We start from the raw sequence: 25,728 nt of genomic DNA, 5'->3' as shown, positions 1-25,728 counted from the left end.
TAGTAAGGGCAAAGAAGACTTTTCACCTTATGTTTGTGTCCCAAGCTAACCTAGAGTCATCCTTCATTTCTTTCCCTAACACCCTACACACAAAAGCTCCACCTTCTTTCTAGAAAATTGTTAGCTTCTTCTTCAAGCCAAGTTTTGGGCAATCCCAGATTCTTCAAGTTGGTCTCCAAGATTCAAACTTTCTTGGCCTTGAGCATAAGGGAGGGTAAGATACTTGATTCCTTAGTGTTTTTAGTACCTTTTTAGGTGTCTTTTCTAAAAGATAGAATCTTTGTTGTCTTTTGGTGTGTTCTTGAAGTTGAAGTTGAAGGAGTGCTTTAGGAGAAGCTTTAACAGTGTGAAAAGTGAAGGTTTAGGCTACAAGAGGTAACCCATGCTTTACAAAATCTATTTTCCGACCTATATGATGATTTCTTGACTTCTACTTGTGATTTTTGATATGAAATGTGAGTTTTGATGCATTGTCTTATGAAAATGCATATCTAGAGTTTGTTATTAGGGTTCTTGTATACCATTGCTTGGCTATTTCTTGGATTCAAGTCATATTTTTATTTTGTGAGATTTTGGGTGTTTTGGACTTCTTGTTGAAAATCCTCGAAGGGATTATTTTGTGGTACAGGACGTACCCGCGGGCGGAACGGCGGGCAGTGGCATACCCGCCGCCCCACCCGCGGGGTACACTTGGCTGGGAGAATGGTTCCCGCGGGCAGAACCACGGGTGGAGGTCCACCCGTGGCCCCACCCGGGGGGTACACGTTTGGTGATGTTCAGGGATTTGTTCCCCGTGATTCTTTTGACTTGGTAATTGATTTTTGACCTCCCGATGTTGTTTTATTGGGCTATTTGAGTGTCTTCTTGATGTTTCGTATGTCTAGAACGGTATGTTAGGAATCCATGTAGGATTTTGGTGTCTTGAATCGTGCTAAGTGTCCAACTTTGTGATTCATTGGACTATGATGAGTCTTGTATGTTCTACGGAACTATGTTTGGTTTACCCGTTTGATAAGCATGCTAGTTTGATGTTGAAATGCTAGTGTGTGCGGTTTGTTCTTCCCTTGTGAGAATGACAACTTGTGTTGATCATTGTTTGGAGTCGGATTGTAGTCCTTCCTTGATTGAGTATGGTTTCATATCTTTGTTGTGATCCATTGATTGACTCTTGTGATGGAAAATGTGTGTATTGGCTGTACCTTGATTGCACGGTTAATTGTATGGGACATTAATCACCAAGGTACAGATGTGGTCCTCGTGGTGGCCATGAATTGAGTTTGGTGGTTTGTTATCGTGAGTTTAGCTCACATGTTTGGTGGTTTTGTTATATGATCTTGCAATGTACCCTCGTGTACTAAGCGTTCGGCAGTATTATTTGGCTATTGTTGGTGGGGGAACGACGGTTCCCGGAGGCATAAGGTTGGACTCAGAAGTACAGGGGTTCTCGGAGGTAAAGGTTGGAACCGTAATAAGGCCGGGGGTAGACATAAGGTTGGAACATGTGACATGAAGTGTCACGGTGGCATGTAGTGCCAATGACTAATGTCTATTCTTTTCTGATGAGCATGTCGAGTGGTATTCTACTTTGTGATCAGTAGAATACGCCTCGAGTTGTACTTGTTTATTGTTGTTGTCTTTGCCTTGATGTCTTCTACTTTGTGATTAGTAGATTACATCTTGAGCCGCGTTGAGTTGTGCTGTTGTTGTCTTGTCTTGACGTTTTCTTGGGATGTTGATTTCCCTTGTTCTTTTGAGAGTGAAATAGAGTCTTTGCAGTTGACTTCTCTCTTTGACTTTGAATTGATATATACTGTATTCCGTTTCGAAAATGATTTTGTATTATACTATATATATATATATATATATATATATATATATATATATATATATATATATATATATATATATATATATATATATATATGCTATTGAACACGTATTGATGGGTTACCAGCAATATTCGTTGACCAGGCGTCGTCCCCTTTCTTTATGTTGCTTTACAGGTCTTGAGTAGACATGGCAAGAGCGTTAGCCGTTAGTAGTTTAGCTCCCTTGAACAATGTAGTTAGTGTTTTGGCCTGTGTACCACAGTTGTTGAACAAAATAGTTTGATGGTTTTAGACTTGCCTGTGCATTCACGTTGAGGTGAATGTGGCATAACACTCCTTGGTTTTCCCTGTTTTTATATTAGACTTTCGTTGTGCTTACGTTTTATAATATATGTTAGCTACCTTACCTTGCGTATTTAAGTTTTAAAATGGCATGAAAATTGGGGGTGTTATAGTTGGTATCAGAGCCTAGGTTTTAGTCTAGGATGTTAGAGTCTACACTTTTAAGAAGTTAAGTGTGGTTTGAGACCCTAAGATGACCATAAGTATCTAAGTGTTTAAAACTTAGGACTTTTAGGACGCATGGTGAGCTGTGTGTTGCTTATAGTTTTTTCTGCTTGCTTGTTGTTTCTGTTTAGTTTCGTGTTCCTTTGGTTAGCGACATGTAAGGGTGCGTTGTTGTTTGTGCCTATCGTAACCGTGTTGTTGTTGTAGAAGTATCGCTATGGCTCCGCCTCGCCAACGTGCGGTAGCGCTTGACGATGCTAGCGGTGGGGCTAAGAAACCCAGGATGGTGGGAGTTCACAACACTCCCAGTGTCGTAGAGCAATGGATCAGGAGTGGTACGTCCACTCGAGTAAGCCCCAGTGATGCTACGGTACCGCCCCCTCGTGAGCAAAAACCGATTGGAAGCTTGGGAGTTCAGAACTCATCTGGAGAGTCTTCACGTGAGAAGACTCTTGTCTTAAGTGAAGCTCAGGCTGGAGACGGCGACGTGGTGACAGGAACCTTTATGGTGCAATCGCTTCCGGCCGTAATCTTGTTCGACTCCGGTGCATCCAACTCGTTCATATCGCCAGGGCTCGTGAAGAAGCTGGGTTTGTCTAATGGCGTTGAAGTGAAGCTGAATGTGAAGGTGGCTTCCGAGGAAATCAGGTCGTGCGACCGTCTCTTCAAAGATGTTAAGATAGTCATCGGTGGAGAGGAGTTCCCCAGTAATCTGATCCAGTTCGGCTTGGACGGTGTAGATGTAGTCTTAGGCATGGATTGGCTGGGACAGTTCAAAGCTCAGATTCTTTGTGGTGAGCAGAAGGTGGTACTTAGAGGACCAAGCGGGAAGAGGGTGTCTTATCGAGGGACAGCAGGGGAGTCCGGAGTCAAGTTGGTATCGATGTTAAGGATGAAGAAGTACGTTGAGAAAGGTCACGAAGTCTATCTGTGATCCGTCGAGAATTTGAAGGCAAAGGGAGATGCGGCTCAATCCATACCTGTGGTGTGCGAGTTCCTTGACGTATTTCCCGAGGAAATCCCGGGCATGCCTCCCCCTAGAGAATTTGAGTTCTCTGTAGATCTTGTGCCTGGAACGGCGCCTATATTGAAGGCTCCTTACCGTTTAGCACCCAAAGAGATGCAAGAGTTGAAGGTTCAGTTGCAAGAGTTGTTGGACAAGGGGCATATTCGACCTAGTACATCACCGTGGGGAGCGCCTATGCTTTTCGTAAAGAAGAAGGATGGAAGCATGAGACTGTGCATTGATTATCGCGAGTTAAACCAAGTAACAATCAAGAACAAATATCCACTACCAAGGATCGATGACTTGTTTGACCAACTCAGAGGTGCAGGGGTATTTTCTAAGATCATTTGGCATAGCTCACACGCGTATCATCCAACTCTTCTAGCATGGTTCTTGGTGACTTATATGCATCATAATTGTGTTAAGCTATAATACCGCTTAACTTCCTCAAATAAATTATGATCTTCAAGACTTGTACGTGGGTTGCATGATATGGGTGCACCATACTCTGTAGACTCAAAACTGACTCAAACAAAATAGAATTGGGGACTACTTGATTTTTCAAAAAATACATTCGGCTCATCAAAATTTACAATTTATTCCTAACAATAACCCCATGGACTCCCATCATATGTTTGGCTCTGCGAAGTCATTGTTTTATAGATAGAAATGAGTATAAATGCTTGATTCTTGAAGTATTTGAGCTATTAAGTGATCTATTACTTGCCTATGATGTATTGTTGATGTTTTGGATGTGCTAGAATTGCTTGAGAATGCTTTACAGATGAAAAGAAATCATCTGGTGCACAAGCAGTGTGCACCAGTAGAGGCACCGGCCCCAACCAACGGCCCAACAAGGGGACCGTTGGTTAGAGTCGTGCCAGCCGGGCCTAGGGAACGGCCCTAGGGGAGGGTCGTTGCCTAGAGCCGGCAAGCTAGCGGATTGAGGGGGCGGGCCTTGCTGAGCCCCGCCCCATGGTCCGTGAGATGCTCCTGTGCAGTGGCCGGGCCCTTGTGGCTCAGCTACGTGTCGTTTTGGACCAGGTGTCACGGGCCCTTGTGGCTCGGTACCTCGGGGCCGTCTTGACGCACGTTTGGGCTTTTATTTCGTTGAATTTGGATTAGAAATGAGCATGTTATGATGGAATTTGTGATGAAATGCTTCACTGTTATATAATTTGAGTTCACTGCCTTTGGGAATTGCTTTGTTTTATCCTCCTAATGCTATTTGTGTATTGAATAGAGAAGCATGAACACTTTGTGAATAAGAGTTGTTAGAAAAACATGACTAGAATGTGTTGTATGTTCAATGGAATTTGAAGCCTATTTTGTTGGTAGAAATGTACAGAGTTTGTCATTTTGCAAACAAGCATGATTGTATATTCTTGAGAGTTCACTGTGCTATATAGAATTGAAGTATGATTGTATAGTATTCTTGCATTTCAAGCAAATCATGTCTTTATAAGAGCATAAATGGCCAATGTGAGCCTAAGTATTATTTTCCAAAATTCATGAGCATATGGTATATCATTACCTTGTTGCACTGAGAAGTTGTTGAGTTGTGGCATGCATAAGTTTGGTGCATGAGAGATATATATATTATCTATCTATATATGTGAGGTTTTGGAGGACCCGTTTGGACTACGTCCTCTCGGAAGAAAGAAATGGGCATTGCGGTCCAAATTTATGTAACGTGGCGTATTCCCACGTTACGAGGTTGGAAACTGCCTGCCAGGCTTGGAATCCTGGTCAGGGGGTGTGCAGGCCAAAAGTTCGATACCTGATTCCACAGATTTGATTTTTGAACCAAGAAAGTGGTTCGGTGGATGAGATGAGCATAGGTCGGCTAGAGGCCGTACCGGGATAGGTTCGTTCACGCTACGGTGAAGTTCCTACCTCATCCATTTGTAAAGAAAGCAAGTCATTGCGACTCTAAGAAATGAAAGTAAGCGAGTCCTTGTGGCTCTAATAGACCTCCACAGAAAAATATTCTATTTACAAACGAGTGTATAAGTATACTTATAGTATTGCACGAGATTGCATAATGAGAATGTTGCACGAGATTGCATGATGAGAATGTTTGCACTAGATTGCATAATGAGAATGATTAACCAAGATTGTATATTGAGCATGATTGCTTTAGTTGCATTTTGATGCCTTATATATCTAGTTTGCATGATGAGAATTCGAAAGCATGAGAATAATTTCGTATTGATTGATAGCAATAGCATGAGTTCGTTATGATGAGTTTTGTTATGAGAAGTATGTGTTGGAGTGATTTTGTTGATATTATAGGTTGCGAGCATATAGAAAGTCTGTGATGTATCTTAAAATTGTCTAAGTGTTGAGATTGTTTGATTAGATTTGTGAACAAATGTTTTTCCAAAGTATATACTGTAGTACTTTACAGGGTTGAGTGTGGTTATACTTAGCTTCGTGCTAACGGGAGTTTTCCTACTTGTCTACTTGTTGTTTTGCAAAACCCCTTTCAGGTGGGCCTAGCGTTTGAGAGTTGATCGAGTTAGACTAGCTTAGTAGATCTAGTAGTCCAAACTCTTTTTATTTTTATGATGTTATGATGAAGGATTGTAGACTTATGCTACCTATGTTTGATGATAGACATCGGGGTGTTTTTCCCCAAGTGACTTTAAACTAAGTAATTTGAATGTTAGTTTGTTTTAATGAATTAGTTCCATCCTTAGCCTGTGCAATCACCGTGGAGATGTGATTGTGGCGGTGACATTCCCACTAGTTGGTTATTTTAGTTTGTTTATCCGATGTTTAGATTATCTTGATTTTGGTTTTAGAACTGTAATTAAGTTTAAGAAAAGTGGGGTGTTACAAAAACCCTACAGGACATACACTCTTCCAACAAAACTTGGAAACTCGCATTTGTGTTTGTTTCTGTAAGCCCGAACTCCTCATCATCCCCTTGGAATGACCGCTTTCAAAAATACAAGACCCTCGGCACAACCCCACCATGCATAGAGCCTATGTTGAGTGAGGAGAGCATGGCTGGTTTATGCTTCACACCGGGCACCCCTCTTCCGCTTATGTTGCGCGGACCGCGTACGGCCGAGTTCTCGCTTGAGCTCAGCCACGACCGAGCCCTCCTCTGGGGATACCTCCGCACCCCCGCCTTAGGCCGAGCTCGAGCTCTCCATATCCTCGCCAAGATGTTGTCTTCTACATTCCCTTCGTTTGCCCTCTCTTTGTACCATGGGCGACCGTGTGGATAAATACCGCAAGAGATTGCAATCCAAAAGGCAAAAGACTACCGAGGTGGTGGGGCACGCACCACCCGCCGCGACACCGCTCCAGCCGCCTCGGTGCTCCTAGTGCCTCCTGCCGCACCTCGGCCGCCGCCTTTGCCTCACCGTTCAAGTCCTACCCGAGTTCGTGGGGGACCCCACCCGGACTCATGAGCTATTCTGTGGCTTGATATCTTCCAACGGTCCGGAGACTATTCACTTGGATGATGCTAACTCCCGTCTCTTTGAGGTAAGTCTCCCCTCTCTTCTCTTGCACCTTAATTAAAACCAAGTGTCTCACCCCTCTTTTTTGCAAATTGTCCTTCACTGCGACTCCGTTTACGAGAGTCACGAGACTCTCAAGAGGCGGGTTGCTGGGCTCTCTCGGACTTTGGAGTCGAAGGAGGAAGTTTTGGAGCAGGAGAGGCAATTTCACAGGCTTGAGCAGAAGAGGCTGAAGGATGAGCTGGGTCGCGTCGTCCCAACCTATCATAGGTCCCACCAATTCAAGTTGGTCACCATGGCACACGCCCGAGGTCACATGCACGAGCTGTTAGAGGAGTGGCTCGCTTCGGAGGACGGGAAGAACCGTCTGGTAGATGAGGGATTGGCCGCCTATGAGGCGGGTTTATACACAATGCAGTAGGACATTTACACCATCTTGCAGCAAGAGGATAACTCTTTTGATCTAGTGGCGAGGGGCCTACCGGACATACTTTCCCATCCGGGTACTTCTGCATGCGGCTCACCAACCCCATCAGATGGAGTCCCTACCCATAATGGTGCGACGGAACTGAGAGGGCTGGATCAGTTTCTCGAAAATCAACCTACACATGCTAGCCTTATCTCCCCTTCCTTGGAGAATATTCACCTTCCCGCGAGCATGGAGACCCTCGGCGATGAGATCGCAGCTTACAATGCCTCCACCAGTGCTCCCGACCTGAATGCTTAGATTTAGCTTGCTTTGGTTATCTCCTTATTTTGCTCTGTATTTGGACTTGATATTTTGAATGAAATATTTGCATTTCCTCATCACTGCTTTCACCTCCCGGCTCCACGAACTTCGTTTAGTTAAGGCCAAGGCACGAGGCCTTGGCCAAAACAAGGCCCGAGGCCTCGGCCAAAACCAAGGCACGAGGCCTCGGCTAAAGCCAAGGCCCCGAGGCCTCGCCCAAGACCAAGGCACTTTATCCGAGAGAAGGTTGCATCCGAAGACATCATTACCACATTTGTTGGGTCAAATGATCAACTTGGTAATGTTCTCACTAAATCATTTTGTGGATCTAGAATTGAATACATTTGTAACAAGCTTGGAGCATTTGATTTGTGCACTTCAATTTAAAGAGGAGTGTTAGAAATATTAGAAAATATTTGTCTTGGCAGCCCTTTCTCATCCCTATTTACTCTAGCAACTAGAGCCTTGAGGAGAGTAGTTTTGTACTTTTCTTAGGCAGTGTTAAAATCTACAGCCACAAGAAGCCATGCATGCATTAGAGTAGGAGTAGACCAAGGCACTTTATCCGAGAGAAGGTTGCATCCGAAGACATCATTACCACATTTGTTGGGTCAAATGATCAACTTGGTAATGTTCTCACTAAATCCTTTTGTGGATCTAGAATTGAATACATTTGTAACAAGCTTGGAGCATTTGATTTGTGCACTTCAATTTAAAGAGGAGTGTTAGAAATATTAGAAAATATTTGTCTTGGCAGCCCTTTCTCATCCCTATTTTCTCTAGCAACTAGAGCCTTGAGGAGAGTAGTTTTGTACTTTTCTTAGGCAGTGTTAAAATCTACAGCCACAAGAAGCCATGCATGCATTAGAGTAGGAGTAGACTATATCAACTTATTATTTTTGTTAAATAAGTTAGTTCAGCTTGTATAGTTGATAAATTGCTTTTTCTGGTGGACAAACTCTTATTTATAGTTTTTTTTGTATCTAATTCTAAAGTGAGAAATAATATACCATTGAGCTTGGTTTCTTCTTTCACCACAAAATTCAACATGGTATCAAAGCTTTTTTAAGTTGTTTCCGTTGTTATTTATTTTCATTCCCTATGACTAGTAATAATTCGGAAGAAACATTACCAAACTGTCATATTACAAAATTGTCAGATTTGATAGTCAAGGCTAATGCATTAGTAGCATCTTTTAAGCTGATTGCTTACGAAGGTAAAAATATTTTTTCTTCCCATACACCCATCTGGATTGTTGATACAGGTGCAACGGACCATATTGTTAATAACATTGCATGTTTTATGACTTTTCGCAAAACTAATCGTATGCATGTTATGTTGCCCAATGGAAATAAAACTGTAGTTACACATGTGGGTGATGTACAGTTATCTTCACACATAATTTTACGGGATGTTATGTGTGTTCCAGAATTTGATTTTCACTTGATTTCTGTTGGCAAGCTAACCAAGGATATGTGTTGTTGTGTGGTTTTTTTTTTTTTTTTTTTTTTTTTTTTGCTGGATATTGTGAGATACATACTGGGATGAGCAGGAAGACGATTGGTTATGCTGAGAAGGGGCAGGATCTATATCATTTCAGAGAGACAGAGGAAGAGTTATCTATAGAAAGATATGCTATGTCTCCTATTTCTAGCTTTGATATATGGCATTTGAGACTAGGTCATCCCTCTTCCAGGAAACTAAAAGGCTTGCGAATGCTTGATAATTCAATAGAATGCAATCCCCATTTGGTTTGTGGTATTTGTCCTTTGGCTAAACAAAAACGGTTACAATTTCCCACTAGTATTACATCATGTACTAAAAGTTTTGAGTTGATTCATGTGGATATTTGGGGTCCATATCACGTTCCGTCTATTTATGGGCACTATTATTTTTGACAATTGTAGATGATTTTACTCGTGCTACGTGGGTATTTTTTTATGCAAAGTAAACAAGAAACACACTTATTGCTTAAAAATTTTGTTGTTTTGTTTCTACACAATTTGAGAGTAATATTAAGTGTATTCGAACGAATAATGGCCAGGAATTTAATATGAAAAATTTTTATGAAAGTCAAGGTATTGAACATCAAACTTCTTGCTAAGACACGCCACAACAGAATAGTATTGTTGAACGCAAGCATCAACATATTTTGGCTGTATAAAGCCTTACAACTACTAGCTGTGAGATCCAATGGTTTTTATTCTTGCTTGTTGATCTGGAAATTACGATACCTTCTCCGGCATTGTTATTTTCTTATAGTCAATCTGCATTTGCTATTGTTGCGAATCCAGTATTTCATGAGCGGACAAAACACATAGAAATTGATTGTCATTTTGTTCAAGAACATATCAAAAAATGAATTTTGAAAATTATATATGTTTTTAGTGCCAATCAATTAGCAAATTTCTTTACGAAGCCACATGCTCTCACTTTATTTCAACGATTCAAGACCAAGCTAGGCATACACTCTAGCTTGTGAGGGGGTGTTAAAATCTACAGCCACAAGAAGCCATGAATGCATTAGAGTAGGAGTAGACTAGATCAACTTATTATTTTCGTTAAATAAGTTAGTTTAACTTGTATAGCTGATAAATAATTTTTTCTGGTTGACAAACTCCTATTTATAATTTGTTTTGTATCTAATTCTAAAGTGAGAAATAATATACCATTGAGCTTGATTTCTTCTTTCACCACAAAATTCAACAGGCAGTTTGATTTTTATTATGCCTCTTCCCAATGCTTTCTTTAAGCCTATATATTGATATGCAATCTAGAGTAATACAGATGAATAAGAAACATTGTAATATTATTCTAAAATAGCCTTTTAACAAGATGCAACTGGTAGTGGGAATTGCCCGGTCAATTCTTGTTTTTAATCAACTTTGGTGAGAAAAGGAAAGAGTTCTTTATTTGATCAGCATGTGATGATATTTGGCATATTGGCATTCCAGGTGTGCTTCTGGATGATTGAAATTGAGTATATGGATCGGTGAATTTGAGTATCTTTTCTGTGTTTGGAAGTTGAAACAAAACCAAAAAAAAAGATAAAGAGTGATTGTTTATTGTGTTAGAAGGGGTGAAGATGGTAGCAGCTCTGGGTGCACATGATATAATAGAAATAGCGTGAACCATGGACCACAGTTCAAAAATGATGTCGCTGGATTTATCTTATTAAATCTTGTTCATTGCTCCTGCAGTTGAGGGATCTCTACTGGTAACTAGAAGACATAAAATTTACTAATTTTCTCAGGAGGAATAGCACTCCAGCCCCGGGTTCCCAAGACCTTCACTTACCAACAAAATACGCCTAACCTTTCATCACTCAATGCCACGCTTGCCTAAGACCCAAACATAGCATAAGAAATATCAGAACTGCCTTCTTTTCACTCTCAATGGATTACTTTCTTTTTGACTTCCATCTATCAAATCATGAATATGTAACAGATCCAAACAAGACCTGGCAAATCTTATGGGAGCTATGTATGCTGCTGTTTTGTTACTCGGAGGGTATGTTATAATCTAAATGGACCTAAAAAGAGTTCAAAAATCCCACACCCCCCGAGTCAAACAAGAAAAATCTAATATTACCATATTCACATTCCTGAGATTCAGTCACTATAATAAGGGTATTTGAGAGATCCCAGAGAGATACAGGGTGTCAAGACAATGATTATTATGCAGGAGTAATTCCAAAATGAATTTGAATATGAAGAATTCAGCTTTACTGTGACAGAGAAAGTAATGCACACAAGGAGATAATATTACCATTGAGATATTCATGTTATAATTTCCAAAGATATTCAAGTGCACATCTAAGCTGAAGTATGTGTTGCAGATGGGAGTGCAGAAAGAAGAAAAACAAATGTAGATTAAGGATTAAAGGAGATGAGGAAAACAGTAAAGCAGAAGAAAACAATGGTGGCCATGAAAAAAGCTTATCCAGCAAAAAGTAAGATTAGTATTTAAACAGGATATGGAATGGCACAGGGCCGAATCATGGTTAAGAGAAACATGATAGTACAGACAATTTGAAGTAAAGAAAAACCAATACCAAAAGGGTGCATAATTTAGTGGTGGCATGGAATATTTATGTGGTTTCTACATTTTCTCATCATTGCCAGAATCAAAAAAATTATACTCCGTAACTAATTATGTACTAATTCAACAGTATGCTCAATCAACTTCAAACAAATTATAACTATAAATCAATAGCACTACATCACTAAAAAAAAAATTTTGTTTATGGAAAGCATCAGGCCGGTACACACCTATAATTCTGTATAGCACAAACCTGACTATAACTTGTAATAAAGGAAAAACAGGAAGGACCAATCCCATCATCTTAGTGGGCAATAGACAAGCAAAAGCTAACACTCAAACGATGAATATATAAAGTAAAAATCATTCAACCTAACACTAAGCACATCTCAAGATTGAATTAATGACAAAAGATCACCATCTTGTGCTGTATATATGATTATATAAATTGACTAATTTCACTGATGAATCATCATAGCTCAAATCAGAATCTCATAATTGTTTCAAGTAGGGCATCATCAAGTAAAAGTAAGGAAATATGAAAGTGGTCGCAACTTAAATCCAACTCAACAATAATTAAGTAACTACAGATGCATGTGCTAGTAAAAATTGAATCTTTCATTCAATAACATAATCTTTCAGATGCATAATTTTGAAACGCCACAAATCTGAAATGTGAGTCTTAAAACAAACTAACTCAAAATTTAGGCATATCAGTTCCCCATTAAACTTCAAATGGAAATAGGACAAAGGTCTGTGATTAGTCACCCTTTCTCCTGAAAGAGCATCCCTCAGTGAGCCTGGCACGCCCACCAGTCGGCTGGCACAACACTGTCTGGCAGTTCCCACACACCACAACCGTCTGAGAGTGACTGAACACAGTTGTTCTGCATACATCCACCCCAAATAATATCATTAACAGCATCATGATTTACATTGGTAATTAACATTAACACCAAACCTAAAAACCTAAATTCAAGACAGATTACATACAAAATTACAAATAAAGAGAATACAGAACTTACATGTTGAAGCAGCCTTGGCACTTGACATCCTACAAGAAAACCCAAATCACAAAACAACTTGAAAATCCCAGCACAGTAACGAAAAAATTTCACTAAAACAGATTATACTTAAAGGAGAACACAGCATAGAAACAAATCTAACGTAAAAGAGACGCACCATGAAGAAAGAGTTGGGAGACTGCACGAGACGCTTGAGCTTGTGCTTCTTCTTCTCGAGCTCGGCAGGAGGGTTCAACAAATCGATATCGTTCGGTAGAACCTACAATTATCCACGCATTCATACAACAAAAGATCAGTATAATAATCGATAATCAATGATCTGAAAGAAAAAAAAAAAAAAAAAAAAAACAATCGAGGTCCAGGAAGATTTACCATTGTGTTGAATGTTGATGAACGAAAACCCTAGAAGGCCGCCGTATGAAGAGAGCCGAGAATAGGTTCGTTGAAGGTCGGCGACGAGAGGAGGCAGTTATTAAATAGCTAGGGTTTATATCGTATTGTTAATGTTAATACTATTTGTATATTGACCGACGTGACTTATAGACTAGCGATATTATTATTATACAGCGTTTGAAGGGAATTTAAATTTTCTTCCCACCTAATTTCAAAGATCACAAAATTCATTGTTTGGTTGAATGGAATTACGGAATTGCAATGCCCCCATTTTCATGGAATTAAAATCTTATGTATTTCTTGAGATTTTAATTCCTATGATTTTAGGAAGTAAAAAAGATAGTGATGAATCAAAATGACCCCTTCCATTTTCAACTTAAAATTAATGGTTAACAACAACAATGGACATTTTTGACTTTATACTACTTATTCCCTTTCAATTACCATGTATACCAAATATTGAAATTGAAATTCCCAGTAATTCTATTCCTGTAAACCAAACACTGAAATTTAAATTCCCAGTTTATTCTCAGTAATTCATCTCTCATGGAATTGCAATTCATTTCCCACGTAATTCCTCCTCTCCAACCAAACGTCCTGTTATCATTCTTATTACTAGTAATTGTCTCGTGCAATGCACGAACTATTATTAATTTAACAAATTTACCAATTAAATTTTTGGCATTCTCTGAATTGGCAAATAAAGTAATGGTTGTGGAAACAAAAATACGTACTTGAGTTCTTGAGATCAGAATTAGTTTGATTAAAAATTTTAATATAACTATACAATGTAATATTTAATATTTTTAAAAGTTTAATTATGCTATTATTATGTTGATTTTAAAGTTTATTGTTGATTGTATTATTATTTGAATTGGATTATTTTTTTTAAAGAATTTGAATTTGTAATAACTACTTTAATTATATAACTAACGTATTTAAATAAAACTTGTAATAAATAAAATAACAGGTGATATTTGTCAAAAACCTCCACCAAAAACTTATTCATTTGAAAAAGATTATATATGTAAGAACTATATTTATTTTATATCTAATTTCTCCTCTTTATATATGTGGAGTCAAATTAATTATAATTGAGGTTTAAATTGAATATATACACAAATTATATTAAATATAAAACTTTACCAATAAATTTGAACAAATTACACATCATTTTCAAAAGTTTATCAATGCATGAAAACTTCTAAAGAATTTGTATGTTAATTTTTACTATATCATTATAACAATTGTAGCAATTGTTTATCATCATCCACTATTGACAACAATTGTAGCAATTGTCATTAAAAAACTTCCAAAATAATTTGTCTTAACAACGAACGGAAATTTAAAAAAAAAAAAAATCAAGGACTTCATTATTATGGATGAAAAGTAAGTACTCAACTCTATTACTCTTATTAAATTAAATAAATTAATAGCTAAAACAAAAAAAAAATACATATGCATTTCTTTAATTTAAAAATTAAATGTCTATAATGTCTTTATTTAAAAAAAAAAAACATTATCAAAAAATTAAATAAAAATATAATTTCATTAGTTATATTGTCTTTATTTTTTCTAGAGTTAAATCCATTTTTGGTCCTACATTTATTGCGCGAAGGACACATTTTACCCGGTTTTATTAATTTAGTCACATTTTGTCCAACCTTTTTAAAAAGTGGACAGCTTTGGTCCACCGTTACATTTGCTGTTAAGTTACCGTGAAGTAGAAGGGCAATTATGTCCTTTCATGTGCAATTATTCATCAGTTGTAATTTCACCAGCTTCTTCACTGTTTGTAGACCAAAACTTCACCATTTGCAGACCCAAGCTTTCACCATCAAAATACTGCCAATCACAAAAACAAATTTGTCAACAACTTCAAGGTAAAAATAAAGCCAAAAGCGTTAAAAATAAAATAAAAAACTAAGTTAAAATAAGGCTCCACTACAAAAATGAAGGTAAAATGCCAAAATTTCAGTAAGAAACAATCCCAACACACACACAGTAAACATTTACATTACCAACACAGAAACATTTACATTAGAATAGATACTAGATGAAGACAAGAGATGAATGAAGACAACACGCCGCCACGCCGACATTCTTCACTCCCCGCGCTGTGAGAATGCAATTCTCTCTGTGTCGGCACTGAATCGAAGCGAAAACAGAGTCCATGGATCAGTCCACTCCGTCAGAACAACAACACACAACAACACCGCAATCAATCTAACTATATTACATTAATTTAAACAAAGATGTTTAAATCAATGAATGAATCGACTTCACGGAGACAGGGCTTGTTAGACATGGGCATTTGCTCGATTGTGAACTGAGTGTAGGCGAAGAGTGAATCGAGGACAGATTTGAGAGTGCTCTTCTTGGGGATGAAGATGAACTCGTCCACATCAAAGAAGAACATCCATTTCGCCTGGAATTTGTACCTATGTAAGCAATCGTTGATGATGAGGAATTGATTGTGATAGTAGCCGTCGAACCTTTCTTGATCCCTAATGTCCTGTAGCGTGACGAAGCCTTTCTCCATCCACAGCTGCAGAACCTCCATCACGGCCGGGTGGATGCCGTCGGCGTTGTGGATCACGAAATGTGACTTCTCGCCCAAATTCCCGTGCAGAGATAAACTAGATCAAGGATTAATCTTGTCTAGATTTCGGTACGAGGGAGACCAAGAAATGAATAAGAGCACGTGAAATGACACAATTGTCCTCCCACTTCACGGCTCATTAACAACAAATGTGTCAATGAGGATTTAACTCTTTTTTCTACATTTTAAAAAGACTGGGTAAAATGTGGTTAAATTAATAAAATCAGGCAAAATGTGTCAATCGCACAATAAATATAGGACCAAAAGTGGATTTAACTCTTTTTTCTACAATGCAAAGATTTCTTACTTTCAAATTCATTAATTATTGTCCATTGTCTTCTTTTTAGACTATCTTGTAATTAAATATCAAAGTTATAATAAAAAAATATGTTATATATTTATTTACCAATTATTTTATTAATACCATAAAAAAATAAAAAATAATTTGAAGCCAGTCATATTAACTACTTGGGATGATTTGTTGACAAAGAAGGTATTCAAATAATCCAAAAAATTGAAGCGAAAAACTACCCCGTAATATTTATGGACTACATCACAGTTGTTTACTTAAAGGTAAATCATATTTATTTATTATGATGATTTAAAATGTATAAATTTTTACTATCTTATATAATCTTATTCCTTAAATAAATTAGGAATTTCTCTATCTTCAAGAGAACTCATTCAACAATAATGGTTGAACCAAAAGTACCTCGAGGAGAACACCTAAAGGACTTGTATGTTTTTATGTTGATAATAATATGTAAATGGTAATTACATTATTATCTTAAGTAGATACATTTAAAACTCATTATTAAAAATACCAATGTAAGGCAATAGAACATCATGACACATTTGACGCATTGAAGAAAATGAAGAAAAAAAAAATCAAAAATAGTCATCGTTGCACATTCATTATCTTGTATGTAAAATATTTATTGGCATCATTTAAATATATTAGAACTAATATAAATTTACAATTTATTTCATTTTCTAGACTTAACCTATTTGGATTAAAGGCAAAATTAGCATCAACCTTGACAACAAAAACACTGAGTATTTGGACTACCTGCAAAGTCATTGTTGTTACTATCAAGTAAACAAGTTATGAAACTATAACAAGAGGTACTACTCATAATAAATATTAATATTTGTTCAATACTTGCACATGAGAATCTACGACACATATCTCACAATACATGAAACATGTAGAGGAAAAAATTATCACTGCCAAATATGAACAGACGCATGCAAGATCAAGAGTTCATAGTACAACTAAAATCTGAGTCATATACACTACAATGCAAATTCATAGTTTCCTACACCATAATCTCATTGCATGACGCTGACATCTATGCTACCACCAGTAACCCAATTGCACATGACACACTACTAATAAAAAGAAGATGACAAATACTGATGATAAAAACAATGACAATGCTACGCAAAAGAGAATTAAGAAGACTTAGAGAAATTCAACCAAAAGTAATATTTATTTAAACTATCATTTTTAGGCTAAGTATTTAGACTAGCGTTATTATAAAGTTGCAAATATTTATTTTAGTGATAATTATAATCAATCTCTCATATATTATCTTGCATTCATATACTTTGAATTACTGGTTTAAATAAACAAATTCAACATTCAATTACCTATGCATGACCATCTCCTATATAATCTTGCATTGATATACTTTAAAGTACTTGTTAAAAATAAACATTGGGCATTATCCCTTTCGCGCAATGCGAGTAAAAAACTAGCATACTATAATAAAGCAGAACCTTTTTGAAAAAAAAAATTATTTTCGTTTTCCTGACCAGTGAAACCGATGTAGTTTTGATAGATTGAGATTAACATGCATGAGTGCATTTATTGTGTTTACTAGTACTTCATATGCGCGATGCGCAAAAATATATGCTCAATATTAATATTTAATGTTAAAATCTTAATTATATTAATATATATATATATATATATATATATATATATATATATATATATATATATATATATATATATATATATATATATATATATATATATATGTGTGTGTGTGTGTGTGTGTGTGTGTGTGTGTGTGTGTATTCAAATGAGGACAAGTATATTATAGAGGACTGTGAGGACAGATGTAGTGTGTGCCATTAGCCGGTATGACGTGTGCATGGCCGAATGTAGTCGTGTGCCACAGTCTGTATGTCGCGTGCTAGATTTGTTAATTTATAGAGCCTGGGTTCGAAACCTGATGTTTACATTTATTCTTGTGTGCCATTATGTATTAAGTTGTGTGCCAGAAATTAATTTGTTGTGTGCCCATTATTTGTCCTCACAGTCCTCTATATATTGTTGTCCTCATTTGAACTCAACCCTATATATATATATATATATATATATATATATATATATATATATATATATATATATATATATATATATATATATATATATATATATATATATAATTGTAGAATTCATATTAATATTAATGAAGTAAGAATTATAAAAATGATATATTACCAATATAACTATGGTAACATTTAATTAAATCTAAATAAAATCAAACTTACCAATTGAAGAATGTAAAAGAAAAAAGATATTGTGTATGCATGTGCATGGTAATAATAATGTGAAAGATAACAAAAGTTATAACGGCAGTGATATTTTTGTCCAAATAATTATGTAGTACAACATTTATAGCATAAGGTACAAAAAAAATTAACAGAAAAAACGGATATAAAAGCAGGGACATAACCTTGATTGAAGCTTATTATGTTTTTAGATATTTACTACAATAAAAAAAGTATGCTTGCAAATTCTAAAAATCACATGTTTTGAAATGTAAATGACTTTTACAATCTCCAAGACTAATATTAATTAATTGGAGGTGAATTTAAAATTCAAAATTTGTATTTACATTAACATCTATACCTACTTCAACATTATAAATAAGTCTCATATCACAGCCAACTGGAGATAGATACGGAGGTGTGAAGCAGAGTTTGGGCGACAAGATCATCGAGGGAATAAAGAATGAAGGATTGAGCTCCTATGGAGATTTCTCGATCTTGGTCGCAAAAAATAAGATTCTCTCCATGTTACACCAGAGAACAGTAATGTGGACTGCCATTGATTTCGTCTAGGTCTACTACTCTTTAAAAGAAATTATACTTCGAATCTACAAAAATGTGTACTCGAAGGTAGAAATTTCACACTCGAAGGTAGAAAGATGTGCAAATAAAGCAATTAGGGTACCAAAAAGGAGAGTTATTCAACTTAAGTGTTATTGAAGCAATTACCCTCACAAATCCCTTGTACATCTCACAAATCCATTACAGATTTAGTTACGTAATTGAAAAGAAGACAAAAGATGTAATAAACAATGTCTTACTAGTATGTCAATCATAATAACATTTAGTAATTTGTATGTTAGTCTTTAATTTCTAAATAAAACAACATCTTCAACACAAATCATAAACGATCTTTCCATGAGGAGAATAAAAACATAAAACAGAATGTGTTCCTGAAGTTTGCATGTCACACCCCCGATTTTCAGACCAATTTAAATTTAAACATTCAGTTAATCTAACCATAATATAAGCATATACAGCGGAAGTCTTAACTATATAAAAGCTGGAAAACTAAGAGTGTTATGCCACGTCCATGCTAAGGTGAACGCACATGCGTAAACAACATCAACATAATCAGTCTACAAAGGATAAGGTCAAACAACCTGTAACACCCCGTGTTACGGATCCTAAAACCAACTGATTAATTAATTAATTAATTAATAACCCAGGAGAAAGAATAAACTATAATGGTTAATTAGGGAAAAAGGCCACCATAGCCCATAGGCCCAATTATATAAACCCAACCCCTAAACCCAATAGGAATAAACTCTAAATAAACCCTTGGATCTATAAATAGGGAACTTAGGGAGCACCTAGAACCCCCTCCCACACGCCTAAACGCCACATCGCCCCAGGAGAGCTCCAAGAATTCCCTTAGAAGAAATCAAGAAAGCAAGAAAGCTTAAAGAAAGATCCTTCATAGCCAAGGAATTAATTAAGGCTAAGAGGTAACCCATGTCTCAACAAAACCTATTTTCATAGCTATGATTTCCCCTTAGGGTTTCCCCCATATTGTTGTAAATGGCGATTGATGATGATTATAATTGATGTCGATATAATGATTCCATGAGGAATCTTGATAATCTTGATATTGGGAGTTTCTTGATAATTATGATGTTCTTGATGATTAATTGGGGTTTTGATGATTACGTATTGTTCTTGATGATTATGATGTTTTTGATGATTAATTGGTATCCTTGATGACTATGTGTTGTTCCTACCGAATCTTGCAATAAGAAGACGAATTGTATTCTTGTTGATATAAAAGTGATTAGAACCCTAGGTTGTATCGTATGATATTATTCTTGGATTATCGGGTGGGGAAATCGCATGTTTGGGTGTTGATTATGATTAGAAAAGCATGATAGGTTATGTGCCGTTCGTTTACCGTATTTGATCCGTTAATTGCCTGGTCGTTAATTACGTTGAAAAGTGTCTAAGCATGGTTTCGGGTTCCACATCGGTTCCCGGGGCGAAAAGTGATGAAAAGAGTCAGTGGGGGGTAGGTGGGGGTAGGGGACCCGCCACCTACCCGCGGCGTTCACGGGCAGCTCCGGCAGCGGGCAGCCGGCGGGCGGGCAGCTGCCCGCCGGGCACCCGCTGCCCGGAACAGCGTTACCGGCGGGCAGCCGGCGAGTGGACCCCCACCCACCGGCTACCCGCTGGAATCTTCCCCCCCTCGGGACCCCGGCTTCCCCGTTTGATGTTTCCCCGATCCCTGTGGTGTCCCAACGGACCCCGTTTGTCGTGCCTATGTCTAGTTTGATATTTCGGGTACCGTCCGTAGGTTTATGAGTCTATTATATTGCATGCTAGTTGAATTGGTATCCCGTTGACTTAGGTGGAAGAAGTATGAACCCCTTAGGACTATTCTTAGTACGTGATGGATCACGCATAAGGTTGTTATACGCTTTATCCCCCTTCCCAATGTGTAATGTGGGTTGCATGTGCTTGCTATATGTTATGTGTGCGTGTTACCCCAATTCGGTTGCGATCGGATTGGTTATCCTGAGCTGCGGTTCAGAAGCCGGCTATGGTCAGATGGGAATTCCTGGCTGTAGTCGGATGACGGTATCCTGGGCTGCGGTCCAGAAGCTGGTTGTAGTCAGATGGGAATTCCTGGCTGCAATCAGGTGACATCTTTCCTGAGCTGCGGTTCAGAGGCTGGCTGTAGTCAGATGGGAATTCCTGGCTACAGTCAGATGACATACTCTCTTGGGCTGCGGTCCACTATTTGGTTGCGATCAAACATTATGATGAGCTGCGGTTCATCGGTCGGTTGCGATCGACCTCCCCGTGTTGCGATACGGGGCATGGTGCTGTGGGGCTGTGTCAGAGCTATATGCGCTGACCCTCATGTATGGGCATGCGATCGGTCCTGTGGCGCCAACAATGTGCGTTATGTGTGTGATATGGGCGAGATTGTGATTATGTGTGCCTTGGGATGTGACTATGGGATTCGTATTGGGGATTGTTTATGATGGGTTGTGATTATTGTTTATGCCTTGCCTTATCTGCCTTATCTATTGTGAACTGCATATGACTGTTATAACTATTGCTTGTGTCTGACCTTATCTGTCGAGTCATTCCCGGTTTTAAAAGCTAGAGTTCGTAGGATATATCTTCATGCTCACAATGGTTTTCGTATATCTATATATATATCTCTATATGTATTGTATTTCAACGCGTTGGAGTGGGTTACCAGCATCTCTCGCTGAACAGATATATTTGGCTTTCAGGCACAGAGGATTAGAGCACTGGAGCGCGCTAGAACTGGAGCGTAGAAGTAGTATAGTTTCCCTTTCGGCCTGCGTGCCACGTTATGCATTTATATTTCGGAGGATAGTAGTTAGACAGCCTGTGCACCTGGGTTCTCTAGCCCAGGTGTGGCATAGCACCCCGTACACTTATGTTACGCTTTGGGATTTAATGAGATGTTACCTTTATTATTAAGTTTTAAATGTCTTGAAAATCAGGGGTGTTACACAACCCATAAGTCTAAAATCCAACATAGAAGACACATATGCCCAAAAACAAACTACAAAGTCTGAGGGATCTATACTATCCATTACTAGATCGTGCTCGCCACAATTCGGGACCTGAAAAACACATAAATAAATGGGACGAGGCCCAGTCAGCGAATGATGCTGGTAACACACCAATACATGTCAAAAGCATATATAGATAGATAATATATACAAAATCATTTCGAAACGGAATACTGTATATAGAGGTTCAAAACCAAAGATAGAAGTCAACCACAAGACTCTATATCACTCACAACAAGGACAAGGGAAACACATCCCAAAAACACATCAAGACACGAGCAACAACAGAACAACTCAACAGATAAGGATAAACATCCACACACTGACACTTCATGCCACAATGACACTTCATGTCACAAGTTCCAAGTTCCAACCTAATGCTCTATTCCAACCTTATGCCTATCCCCGGCCTTATTACGGTTCCAACCTTTACCTCTGTGTACCACCCTATACTTCCAAGTCCTACCTTTTGCCTCCGGGAACCGTCGTTCCCCTTCCAACAATCGCCAAACAAAACCACCGAACGCATAGTACACGAGGGTACATTGCAAGATCACATCACAAAACCGCCAAACCGTGTGAGCTATACTCACGATAACAAACCACCAAACTCATGCATGGCTACCACGAGGACCACATATGTACCTTGGTGATTAATGTCACATTCCATTAATCGTGTAATCCAAGTACAGCCAACACACACATTCATCATAAGAATCAATCAACGGATCACAACGAAGATATGAAACCATACTCAATCAAAGAAGGATCACAATCCGACGACAACGATGATCAACACAAGTTATCATCCACAATAGGAATGAACAAACCACACACGCTAGCATTTCAACATCAAACTAGCATGCTTATCAAACGGGTAAACAAAACATAGTTCCGAAGAACACACAAGACTCATCATGGTTTAACGAATCACAATGTTGAACACTTAGCACGATTCAAGACACCAAACACCTACATGGAATCCTACCATATAGTTCTAGACATACGAAACATCAAGAAGACACTCAAAAGCCCAACAAAAGAACATCAGAAAGTCAAAACATCAATTACCGAGTCAAAAGAATCACGGGAAACAAATTCTCACACATCACCACACACGTACCCGCGGGTAGAGCCACGGGTGGACCCCCACCCGTGGTTCCGCCCGCGGGAACCAAGTCCCACAAGCCAACGTACCCCGCGGGTGGGGTGGCGGGTGGACCCCTACCCGCCTTTCCGCCCGCGGGTACCGAACCCTGAACAAATTAATCCCTTCGGGGATTTTCAACACCAAGCTCAAATTCAAGTCCAAAACATGCAAAACCTTACCAAATACAACAAAATGACTTGAATCAAAGGAATAGCCAAACAATGACATACAAGAACCCTAATAACAAGCTCTAGATATGCATTTTCACAAGACAATGCATTAACACTCACATTTCATAGCAAAATCACATGTAGAATCCAAGAAATCATCATATAGGTAAGTAAAATAGATTTTGTAAAGTATGGGTTACCTCTTGAAGACAAATCCTTCACTTAAAACACTCCTCAAAGCCCCTAACAAGTTTCACCTTCAACACCCACTTCAAGAACACACCAAAAGATAAAAAAGATTTCATCTTTAGGAAAAGATACCTTAGAAAGCACTAAAAACACAAAAGGAACATAGATCTTACTCTCCTAGATGCTCAAGAGTAGGAAAGGTGGAACCTTAGAGACAAACTTTGAAGATCTTGGAAAGCCTCAACTTAGCTTGGAAGAAAAGCTAGCTAACTTTTAGAGAGAAGGAAGAGCTTGTGTTTTGAAAGTGTAAGGGAAAGAATGAAAGGTGTCTTCTAGGTTAGCTTGTAATACAAACATGAGGTGAAATGCATGTCTTCATTACCCTTACTAAGATGAAGAAGTGTAAGGGAACAAGGGAACTATTCTCAAAGCTTTAGGTACAACACCTTGACTTGGGTTGACTAGTCAATTACTAGTCCCCGACTATTGAATTTTCAGGAATTTAAAGAATAATTCACCAATTAGATTAGGATTAATTACTTAATTAATTCCTAAATAGAATTTAGATTTGCGGGGTGTCACATTGCACTTGTACATAATTTGGCACTTGAAGACATAAAAAGTGCAATTAAAGGCCAATATTGTGCCCTCATCCAAATTTGTTCACTCAAAGGCACAAAATTGTGCACTCCAAGGCATAATGTGCACTCGAAGGCGAAAATATATTGTGCAATCAAAGGCACTAAAATTTGAACTCAAACTCGAACAAGGAAAAATATGAACTCGAAGTAGGGAAATAATGCACCCAAAGGAAACAAAAAAAAATAACTTACAAAAATTATCAGAATCCCACCGTTTTTTTTTAATAAAAATTATCTTCATTCTGGACTGTTGATAAAGACTAGATAAATGAGTGAGATTTAACCATGTTTTTACCTAAGCAATTCTTCGCATTTGATCTGTTATGTGTGTGTGTGTGTGTTTTCAAAGGTGGACATGCCTTCCCGTGCGATTGTGCGGATTGCACTATTAAGTATGCACAAATGCGTCATAACGTATTCAAAAATGCACTAGAGTGAAAATGCACAACTGCACCACGACCCTAAAACGTGCGGTCATACACCATTAGGTATGCATAAATGCACCATGGCGAAATGCACAAATACACCACACCCTAGTGGATTTCTCAACACGTTGTGGTGCATTCTTGCAAACCTGACATGACCGCACAGAAACTAGACCATATATATATATATATATATATATATATATATATATATATATATATATATATATATATATATATATATATATATATATATATATATATATATATATATATATATATATATATATATATATATATATATATATATATATATATATATATAGATACACACACACACACACACACACAGGGAGGGAGAGAGAGAATTAGGCTCAAATGCGGTTGGTGCACCTAGGTGCGATTGTGCGATTAAATTTGAGCCATTGATCTTGTTTAAATCAACGTCCAGGATTACCGAAATTAAAAAAAAAAAAAAAAACCCTCAATGGTAATTTGGTAATTTTTGCATCTAGGTCAAATTTAAGGTGCGTGATTTTCCTTCTTAAGGTGTGTGGTTTTTGTGCTTAAGGTGCGTGGGTTTTGTGCTTAAGGTGCGTGAGTTTTGTGCTTAATCTTAGTATTTGTTGAAACTTAAAGGGGCATGATTTTCCTTCTTAAGGTGCGTGAGTTTTGTGCTTAAGGTGCGTGAGTTTTGTGTTTAATGTGAGTAGTTGTTAAAACTTCAGGTGCATGATTGTTTCCTTCTTAAGGTGCGTTATTTTCCTTCTTAATGTGCGTGATTTGTATGCTTAAGGTGCGTTAGTTGTGTGAAACTTAAGGTGAGCCATTTTAAAACCTTAGATGCGTGGTTTGTGTTCTTAAGGTGCTTTGTTGTGTGCTTAAGGTGCGTGGTTTGCGTACTTAAGGTACGTGGTTTGTGATCTTAAGGTGGTTTATTTGTGTGCTTAAGGTGCGTGGTTTGTGTACTTAAGGTGCGTCATTTTAATACTTAGATGCGTCAACCACACAACCGTACAGAAAACTTATACCCGCACCTGAATCCTCTCATATATATATATGCTAAGGATCATGTGAGACTAGTACCATATTCAAGGGCATTTTTGTATAACCATTAATTTCATTAATTAACCTGGTCCTGAATTGCATCTGTTCAACACATACTTCCCAAGGATGACTATTCGCATGAAATAGTTGTGCAGTAGGTGCCAGTAGCATTGACATGTTGTGTTTGTGCATGTATAGAAAAATTTCTTGCAAGTTATATTTGTTAATAGCAAAAGTTCAATAAAAATTTGAATGTTTTCTTAGACGTTACTTACCAGTTAGTTTGAGTGTCTAATGCTAGTTAAAAACCAAGCGATCGTACTT

The 25,728-nt window shown here is 37.8% G+C and overlaps 2 protein-coding genes across 2 annotated transcripts; one reads left to right on the top strand and one right to left on the bottom strand.

The window, feature by feature from the left end:
- Positions 1 to 3,363: 3,363 nt before the first annotated feature.
- LOC109176846 lies at positions 3,364 to 7,545 on the top strand. Its single transcript, XM_019326242.1, has 3 exons — positions 3,364 to 3,672; positions 6,940 to 7,188; positions 7,261 to 7,545. Exons 1-3 carry the CDS (start codon positions 3,364 to 3,366, stop codon positions 7,543 to 7,545), a joined length of 843 nt encoding a protein of 280 aa, XP_019181787.1.
- Positions 7,546 to 12,170: 4,625 nt separating this feature from the next.
- On the bottom strand, positions 12,171 to 13,106 carry LOC109176877 (40S ribosomal protein S27-2). The gene is made up of 4 exons (XM_019326274.1): positions 12,987 to 13,106; positions 12,772 to 12,873; positions 12,615 to 12,643; positions 12,171 to 12,476 (listed from the first exon to the last, which is right to left on the bottom strand). Exons 1-4 carry the CDS (start codon positions 12,987 to 12,989, stop codon positions 12,350 to 12,352), a joined length of 261 nt encoding a protein of 86 aa, XP_019181819.1. The 5' UTR covers positions 12,990 to 13,106; the 3' UTR covers positions 12,171 to 12,349.
- Between the last annotated feature and the right edge of the window lie 12,622 nt (positions 13,107 to 25,728).

This window comes from Ipomoea nil, unplaced genomic scaffold (assembly GCF_001879475.1).
Source record: "Ipomoea nil cultivar Tokyo-kokei standard unplaced genomic scaffold, Asagao_1.1 scaffold0761, whole genome shotgun sequence".
Taxonomy (NCBI): Eukaryota; Viridiplantae; Streptophyta; class Magnoliopsida; order Solanales; family Convolvulaceae; genus Ipomoea; species Ipomoea nil.
This window is presented reverse-complemented; position numbering and strand designations above follow the sequence as displayed.